The sequence below is a fragment of the Coccidioides posadasii genome, chromosome 3 (assembly GCF_018416015.2).
Source record: "Coccidioides posadasii str. Silveira chromosome 3, complete sequence".
Classification (NCBI taxonomy): Eukaryota; Fungi; Ascomycota; class Eurotiomycetes; order Onygenales; family Onygenaceae; genus Coccidioides; species Coccidioides posadasii.
In genome coordinates this window covers 3,688,495-3,697,546 of record NC_089409.1, presented here as the reverse complement: position 1 = coordinate 3,697,546, position 9,052 = coordinate 3,688,495, and the positions used below count along the sequence as shown (strand labels likewise).

Sequence of the window (9,052 nt, the reverse complement as noted above, 5' to 3'; positions counted from 1 at the left end):
TAAGCCTGCTCTAGTTAGCTGGTGGGAGCAAGGTATATGTCGTTACATAGATGTTGACTGTGGGCCGTTGGAGATAGGTTGAGATGACGTTTCTCGGAGGAATTTCACGCGCGAGATGCCACGATGAGGAGGAGGGGGAAACTTTGAATGCCCAAACTGGTGCTTTTGTTCTGGAAGGATTTGCTGAGCGGAGAAGAATGAACAAGAGGCAGATCACCGTCTTGGCTTAGGTAACTAAATTGAACCCGAGCCTTGGCCTCGTCTGCGTTCAGGCGCCGGGGAAGGGCGATATATAAGTATGGATGCGATGTCGAGCATGAAGCGCAGTTGACAGCGATGGAAGGGGTCTGGAAGATACATACCGTAGCTTATCTTCCGGCGGGGGATATGTATGTTGGCTTTAATTCTCCGAGTCGCCAGCAGATGAGATTATCACCAACATGCCAGACCCTCCGTAGCAGCAAGCGACACGGGAGGTTGCTGATCGGCCTGGGTGGTGAGGTCGAAAGAAGGATGGCGACCCACTGGCGCCAAGCCCTCCAGCGTCGCATCCTGGATGGGGACGTAACTCAACCTTACTCGACCTCCCACCCCAGAAACGGCTGGGATAGTCCGGATTCCAACCTCCCAGCACGTTGGCCAGACGAAAGCTTCGTCTGCACCAGATCCCGCCGTCCAATACGGAGTACGGAGTACACGCATCATTCATCTCTTCCTCCACCTCTCTGCTTTGTTCCATGCGTGGGCGACTCCTCCACGCTATCCGTGGCAGAACTACCCCCCATTACCCGCTGTCAACTCTGGTCAGTGGATTGCGGGCGGCCAGCACGCAATATTCATGGACTCCTCGACCCCAGCGATCGTCGCAACCGCGCCAAGTTCTATTCTTGGCGGTGCTAGGAGACAAAAAAAAAATATCGAGGTGACAGGTAGCATCCGGCGGAGGCGCCAGTTGCCAATGCACGCTGGACAATGTCCACTGAAAACATGTTTCAGCCAACCATGACAGAAACGGTGGAGAATCTGCCCAAGGCCAGGAAAAAGGTACACACATGCAAGCACGCGATAACCGGGATAGTTCTCGCGGAGCAGGTTGCCTCCCCCGCTCGTATCGGGTTCTCTTGGACGGCGCCGTTTCTCGATCTTCAATTATTAACTATCCTTACTGTAATGTGACACGGCTGGGGAATGCCAGCCTTGCCGGGACAAGGGTGTGCTTGTCCAGCCATATATGAAGTTTGGAGCCTTTCCACCGCCACCACGGTTTTGTCTTTTATGGTTCTGTTTAAATCCCCCAGGGATTCGCTTCTCTCCCTCCCACTCCTCCTCCCAGCTTGCGCTGTCTTTTGAAGGGCCTGCCCTCACTTTTTTTTCTTTTCCCCTTCTTTCTCATAGGGTGCTTTTGAGTGGTCCCCTTTTAGCTCCTTTTGTTGCTCTAATCACCTCCGAGGGCTTCCCTCGACTTAGAATCATGGAGTCGTGGGAGAAGAAAGGAGCCGGGGACGACTCCGACGGCCCCGTGACGACAAAACAGGAGTATGTAGGGCAGGGCGGCCCGCAGGTCCTCGAGGCCGAGGAAGAAGGATTTTCCCTTCATCGTGGCTTGAAAGCGCGACACATCACCATGATTGGTATGCAAGGACTCGTGCCCTAAACGCATCTTTCAACGCTGACTACGGACGTAGCAATTGGTGGTGCGCTTGGAACTGGTCTGATTATCGGTACTGGCAGTGCATTGGCGAAGTAAGTCCTAATTCTTACCATTCTGTTGCTCGCCCATTGTGGGCTAACATTTATCCTCCAGAGCTGGCGTAAGTAGCTTCCGATCTTGAACTTATTGGTCCCCCAACGCCATCCACTTATCCTAAGTCATTGACCAAATACATAGCCGGCATCGGTACTGATCTCCTACTTGATCGTCGGGTTTGTTGTATGGATCGTGATGTGTGCTCTTGGTGAAATGGCTGCATGGCTTCCTCTCCCTAGCGGCTTTACTGGTTATGCTGTTCGGTTCTGCGATCCCTCTCTTGGGTTTGCCCTCGGGTATTGGTATGTTTCAATCACCCTTTTCCCACGCTGTCCATGCCATACATTCTCACCAACCCTGGGCGTCGCTAGCTATTACTGCAAATATATCATCATTACTCCAAACCAGTTGACTGTAGCCGCCCTAGTCATACAATACTGGATAGAGCGCGAAAAAGTCAATCCCGGTGTCTGGATCGCCATATTCCTGGTGGTTATCATTTGCATCAACTACTTCGGCATCCGTTTCTTCGGTGAATTTGAGTTCTGGCTTTCGTCTTTCAAGGTCATCGTTATCGTAGGAATTATCCTACTTTCGTTAATTCTTGCCCTCGGAGGTGGCCCTGATCATGATCGAAAAGGCTTCAGATATTGGAAAAATCCTGGGGCGTTTCGAGAACTTTACCAAACCGGAAATTCTGGTCGATTCTTGGGCTTCTGGTCAACAATGGTGACGGCCACTTTTGCGTACCTCGGGACCGAACTTGTCGGCGTGACCGTGGGAGAGGCCCAAAACCCTCGAAAGACCATCCCTCGTGCCATCAAACTTACGTTCTACCGAATCCTCTTCTTCTACATTCTCAGCGTCTTCCTTCTTGGAATGCTTGTCCCTTACGACTCAAAGGAGCTTGCTTTTGCCTCGCAACAATCCAGCTCTGCTAACGCTTCGCCCTACGTGGTCGCCATCAAATTAGCCGGTATTCCCATCTTACCCGACATCCTCAACGGCTGTATCCTGGTTTTCGTCTTTTCAGCGTCCAACTCTGATCTCTACATCGCCACTCGAACCATCTACGGTTTGGCCAGAGAAGGCAAAGCGCCCCGAATCCTGGCCCGCACCGACCGCAGAGGTGTTCCCATTTACGCCCTTGCACTGTCCAGTTTGTTTGCCCTCCTCGCTTTCATGAATGTTTCGGACGATTCAAAGACAATCTTCGGCTATTTCGTCAACCTCGTGACCATTTTCGGTCTTCTAACGTGGATCTCCATCCTCGTCACCCACATTTACTTTGTCCGCGCCCGCAAAGCCCAGGGTGTTGAGGAGACGTCTCTCGCTTTCAAAGCGCCCCTTGGAGCTGCTGGTTCCTATGCTGCATGCGCTTTCTGCATTCTCGTTTCGATTACCAAGAGCTACGATGTCTTTATTCACAACCCAGAAACTTACGGCAACTTCGACTACAAGAACTTCATCACTGCGTACCTTGGAATCCCTCTTTATCTCATCATGATCTTTGGATATAAGTTCGTTACCAAGTGTCAAGGCGTGAAGCCAGAGGAGGCAGATCTCTGGTCAGGCAAGGATGCCATTGACCGGGAAGAGCAAGAGTTTTTGGCACGGAAAGCAGCTGAGCAAGGCCAACGCTCGCAAGCGAACTGGTTCTATCGAACGTTTGTTGCTTGGTTGTTTTAGAGAGGCGGTGGATAATGTTGCTTCTTCGTTTGTCTATGCATGCTGTCTATGTCGCTCGCCCTTATTTACCGCATGTATAATGCGGTTTAGGGTCTGTATATAAAAACTAGATATTTGTCGATATGACAAAATTATCAAAACATTCTCCTGATATATCGCTCCGCACGTAGCTCGTTGGCTCCTTCGCTGCGAGGATGGCTGTGCCGCTAGATAATTATCTCTCGAGAAGCCTTGCGTGGAGTTGCGCTTCGTTATCCCGCGCCCTTCGCAGAACGTAGCCTTTGGGGAGAACTCGCTTGCTAAGTCCGCGCTCGCCAGCCTTCTTGCCAATCGAATACGGGCGCTGGTTACCCTATTCTTAGCCTGACCACTCCCGCATTAGCTCCCGATGAGTACCTCAGAGCCAATCCTCGTGTCACTCCGCAGATTCGAATCCCACCCTGCGAATGGCCCTCAATGTCGTGTGTCCTTAGTAGCAATTGCTCTAAAAGCCGGTTGGCCTATCCTTTATCCTGCCTTGCTGATGTGCATATCTCTTCCTGCGCAGCTCAGATACGCCACGGCGGCTGCATGGATCCCGAAAGCCACACAGCCCCTCACCGCTTCAGATGACGCACTCTGCTCGTCACAATTGGATCACGGCGTCCTCCTACGTTCTTTTTCTTTAGCTATTTTCTATCTTGGATTTTTCTTGTGCCCTGCCCAGGCTAAACATTAGATCCCGTGTCGGACGCGGGCTGACGTTAGGCGGAACTGTCCGTGTTCGTTGTGCCTTGAAGCGCAAGGGAGTTGCCCGGTGCAATGACTCCACTCGGCGGCGCGATCTTAAAAGGGGAGAAATGCGTCTCGACTCTCTAGACGACACCTCTCATGAAATGCGGAGTAAAGCTGTGTTTACATTCAACGTCGTTCCCGCTGCGAGGTGCGACATTGGTAGACATTCGACGGACTATATCATAGTTGTTTAATATACAGTTAAGCGCGCACAATCGTGAATTGATGCATCAGTTCTTTTTTCCGGTCTTTTTCGTCTAGCAGTTGTCACGAAGAGGTAACACCCACTTTCGTCATATTTCCCGTGTAACACTCGGATGAAGTTTTAACTCACTAACGAACTTTCAGGTCAAACTCCTAGAGTCTTCGGTGCCTGATCAGGCCTCCAACGTTTCCCTATGTCGACACCTTACACTCCCAGGACGGCTCGAGGGTGCAACCAGCTCCTGTTGTCCTTGAGCGCCAAATACAATTTAGACCTACCAACAAGTGAGAAAAAGGGAACGCCTGCGCAGCGCGACCGTACTCTGGGCCAAAAATGTGTGTCAGGCCTTACTTACCTCCATTTCAATGGGGGCATGGAGCATACGATTGCGGGTTTCGAGGAAATGGCCAACCGAATGCTCTCGGAATGGATACACAAGCCCAAGCAGGACTGGGGTACTCTCCCTGCACCCACCCTGGCTACCCAAGGGACGAGGTCTTTTATCAATGGGAGCATGATAGAGAATTCAAAGAACATCTCTTTGGAGCAACGCGATGAACTGCTCCAGTGCTTGCATAAATTGCTCGAAGACGAAATCAGACATAGAAGGCAAAGCCCTCTTCCGCCCGCTACTGTAGCTGTAGGGGCATCTGCCACGGCACTGGGAAATAAATTGAAGGATTTGGAAACTTCAATGGCTAGGACTCCAAGCTATCCGGCGCCTGGCTCGCCCGAGATCTCGCCTTCGAAACGCAAGGCGCCGCTTGATAGAGACGAGGTATTTAGCACTGCTCCTAGTTCCCCTATAATTGACCCTTCCTATCCTCCAAAATCCTTTTCCTTGGACTGTGAATTTGATGATGACGATTTGGATGAACTTCTTCCTGTTATTTCAACTGATGTTCCCGGTGAGGATCAGTGCTCGCTGCGGAAAGGAAAGCAGCAAAGGATCGATTCATTTTTTAAAAGCGTTCGGCGGCCATTGATGGATGCTTCTCGTGACTCGTCCTCCAACGATCCATTCTCGTCTACATCGAGAATAGCAACACAGACAAACGTGAACGGGTACATGAGGGTCTCCAAAGTATCCACCACGAAAAGCCGGCATCAAAACAACAACAAGAGCGGGTTACTGGACACCTTCTCGACTATGCAAACGGGGCTAGCACATTCCTCTTTCATGGAGGGAACTGACACCGTGGCTACGTCGTTTGAGAGCAATATTGCCAATGTGGAACGTAAACCCGATAAAGCACCGTCTCAGGTCAACGATTACACATCGGAAACCTCAACGGTGGCTCTACTAAAGAGTGCCGATTTTCAGGAGCAGTTCGCCATGCAGCTATCACCAGAACCAGCTATGGACCCTACTGATCTTAAAATGAGGGCGTTCATCGACACCCTGGAAACATCGGGTCCATTCACATATTCGAAATGTGGCGACTGGCCCAGCAATATTCCTCTGCGATACCGGTACGAAGTTGAAAGAGTCGCACATTCTCGAGGGATGGCGATTGAAGAACTTCTCCCACAGTATAGGCTGCCGAGCCAGGACTATTCAGAGTTCTGGGAATACATTACACAAGAGAAGTCAAACAAAAGGACCAGTTTACTCGAGAAGACCAAACCTGTGGCCTGGGAAGTGGCAGTGGGTAACTTCGAGGAAAGTAGCACCAAAGACGTAGTGACTCTGACCGGCGATCTTGAATGGTGTGCGAAATCGGAGCCCGGGTATCTGAAATTCGTTTTGAAGCCACTACGGCTGGAGAGGAGTCATCGATTTGCTCGTCGATTTGGCTCAGATCGTTTCCTTGAGATCACATTCCCAGCCCTAACGAAGAGCCCTGATTATTTGAAGAACCAAGGCCCCATCGTCCTTCGAAGCATTGCAACGTGGCTAGCTACTAGCTCCCACTATCTCCTAGGAAGGACTTGGCGGGCTTTTTACCTGGAAGACGTGAAGGCTAAAAACAAAAAGGATGGTCCAAAGAGTAAAGTGCATCTTTTCGCTGTCAATGGAAATGATTTCGTTGACGCTCCGCTGTCTATGACTGTCTCCCCCGCTGGCGAGATGTCTGATAAGCACACCCCGATGACCGTGGAAGCGTTGTTCAATTGGCACATACCAGTTCAGGAAAATAAAGAGTCCAAAGATTGCAAAATCTTCCAGCGTTTGGCACTGGGGCTTTCACGGACTATACCGACTGTAGTCGTCCGTCCGGAACATATAATCATCCATCCGAGACATATAGACATCCCTCTAGAAGATAGAGGCAACATGAAATCCTCTCAACCTGATATGAGTGATGGATGTGCACTTATGTCCGTGTCGCTTGCAAATCGCATAAAAGACTGTCTGGGCCTTAAGGAGGAAAATCCCTCCTGCTTCCAAGGTCGGATTGCCGGTGCCAAGGGTATTTGGATGGTTGACGGCCGCAACATAGCGTTCAAAGGCGAAGAGTGCATACAAATCAGCGGCTCGCAGCTCAAAACAAAGCCGCACCCATCTGATTGCAGGATGATGCTTGATGACCATCAACTGACGTTCGAGGTTGTGTCATGGTCGAGAGAGCTTCGCCCTGTGAATCTAAACGTGCAGCTTTTGATGGTTTTGCAGCATGGCGGGGTTCAAACAGACAGACTTAAGAATCTCGTCAGGTGCGAAATGAATACATGGTATCAGGAGTTCAAAGACATTATTACCAATGAGATTGCGTCTCGCGCTTGGGTTCAAAAGCAAGGACTTTATGAGAAGCGCAAAACAAGACGCATTGATGACTTCCCTACCGAAAATGTGGAACAGGCAATTCTACTTTTGGATAGCGGCTTTCACCCATTAAAGTCAGTCTACTTAATGAATCGTCTAAAAACATTCCTTGACGATTACTGTGCTCGTCTCGACAGTTTAAAAATTAGGATTCCCGAATCCACTTATGCCTACTGCATTGCTGACCCTTACAACGTTCTGGCAGAGGATGAAGTTCATTTAGGGTTTTCAAAGCCCTGGGATTCGGAGGGTTACACTGACTTGGATGGCATGGATGTTCTTGTCGGTCGAAACCCGGCTCACCTCCCTAGTGATATCCAAAAGAGACGGGCCGTGTTCAAAAAGGAGCTTCGATATTTCAAAGATGTCATTGTCTTTCCAACCGCCGGAGCGCTGCCACTCGCCTCGATGCTTTCTGGAGGGGATTACGACGGTGACCAAGTGTGGACCTGCTGGGATCCTCAGTTGGTAAATCAATTCACAAACACTCCCTTTGACCCTAAAAAGATACCAGAAAGAAAAGAATTTGGATTGATCGATTGCTCCGAAGAGTTGAAGGCAAATTTTGATTTTGATGGGTTTCTGACAAAAATGTTTGTTTTCAATGCAGCACCCTCGCTTCTTGGGCATTGTACAAATGAGCACGAGAAATTATGTTATTATGAAAATGGCATCGCATCAGAGGGCGCCCTCCGGCTTTCCCATCTGCTCGGCTATCTCGCTGACGTTCGGAAAAGCGGCCATGAATTAAGGCGGGAGACATGGATGCGCCAATGGAATGAACTGAGCAAAGATATCGGCCCAGATGCATTGCGAAAACCAGCCTACAAGCAAACAAGGGAAGAACTCGACTGTAGACCCAATGATAAAAGTATCATTGACGTTCTTAAATTTGAAGTTGTTGAGGAAGAGAAGAATCGAATCAAGGCAGATTTCTCTGAGTTCTGCAAGGCCCATCAAGAATGTCGCGATGATCCGGATCTACTTGCAGCCTGGACAGAAATGTGGGAGCGGGCCATATTTGAACGTGACAATAACAAAGATAAAACCTTGCTGAATGCGATCCAAAATGTAAAAGCCCAAGTCGAGGCCGTGGCCAACGATCGACCACGCAGAAACTGTGGCAAGTCCTTCGCATCTGTCATCTCCTCGACGACGGATATGCTTCGGAGCATCAAGCCACCGGAGATTGACCATGAATTAAGCTACACGTGGCGAAACCGGGACGACTCATGGCAGGTCTTTCTAGCATCCTGCGCGTACAGGCTATATCCGAAAGGCGACTTCCCCTGGCTGGCAGCTGGTCCTACACTTTGCGAGATCAAAGCTCGTGCGGTTGGGCCATATCGGATGGTGACTATGCCGGTATATCAGACGCTCAGGGTCAATCATCGAGCCGCAAAGCGAGTGCAGGAAGCTGCTAGTGTTAACCGTGAAGATATCGACCGAGCGCTTGATGAATTGGATGTGGCCTATCCTGAATTACAGGATTCTGATGACGACGAGGACGATAGTTTTGATGATTGGAAGTCATTTGCGACGTGATTAACAGCTATTCTTCTTCATATTGCCTCGTCTTGTGGGTTTATATTGACTTGGACATTTGATGTTTTTTGGAGCATTTGGAGATTTGGCGCCATGAATAGAGTAACTTATTTGTCGATGGCCAGCTACCCCTTTGCATAGTGGCTCCGCATTCATTCCATTTCTTTCTTGTGAAGATATGAAAATGACGATCGAAGAGAGATAAATCGCATGACCATCAAACTAGACTCAAAAGTTCTCATCATTTTATGATTCGCTAATCTTGTAATCGTACATTCAACACACTAGTACTCCGTACAGCGTATACGAAGGGTATACTTATGCT

The 9,052-nt window shown here is 49.6% G+C and overlaps 2 protein-coding genes across 2 annotated transcripts; both read left to right on the top strand.

Moving 5' to 3' along the window:
- The first annotated feature begins 1,313 nt into the window (after window positions 1–1,313).
- D8B26_006118 (uncharacterized protein) lies at window positions 1,314–3,511 on the top strand. The gene is made up of 5 exons (XM_003069875.2): window positions 1,314–1,631; window positions 1,686–1,743; window positions 1,805–1,811; window positions 1,889–2,049; window positions 2,119–3,511. Exons 1-5 carry the CDS (start codon window positions 1,472–1,474, stop codon window positions 3,434–3,436), a joined length of 1,704 nt encoding a protein of 567 aa, XP_003069921.1. The 5' UTR covers window positions 1,314–1,471; the 3' UTR covers window positions 3,437–3,511.
- A 1,097-nt stretch (window positions 3,512–4,608) lies between these two features.
- D8B26_006117 (uncharacterized protein) lies at window positions 4,609–8,727 on the top strand (the record flags this gene model as incomplete). The annotated part of the gene is made up of 1 exon (XM_003069876.2): window positions 4,609–8,727. One exon carries the CDS (start codon window positions 4,609–4,611, stop codon window positions 8,725–8,727), a length of 4,119 nt encoding a protein of 1,372 aa, XP_003069922.2.
- Window positions 8,728–9,052: the final 325 nt, after the last annotated feature.

Bases quoted from the DNA above. Each gene is read 5' to 3' on its own strand.
- D8B26_006118 (XM_003069875.2), top strand. From the start codon at position 1,472: ATGGAGTCGTGGGAGAAGAAAGGAGCCGGGGACGACTCCGACGGCCCC. The intron at 1,632-1,685 runs GTATGCAAGGAC...CTACGGACGTAG, and splicing joins GCGACACATCACCATGATTG to CAATTGGTGGTGCGCTTGGA. The intron at 2,050-2,118 runs GTATGTTTCAAT...GGGCGTCGCTAG, and splicing joins GGGTTTGCCCTCGGGTATTG to CTATTACTGCAAATATATCA.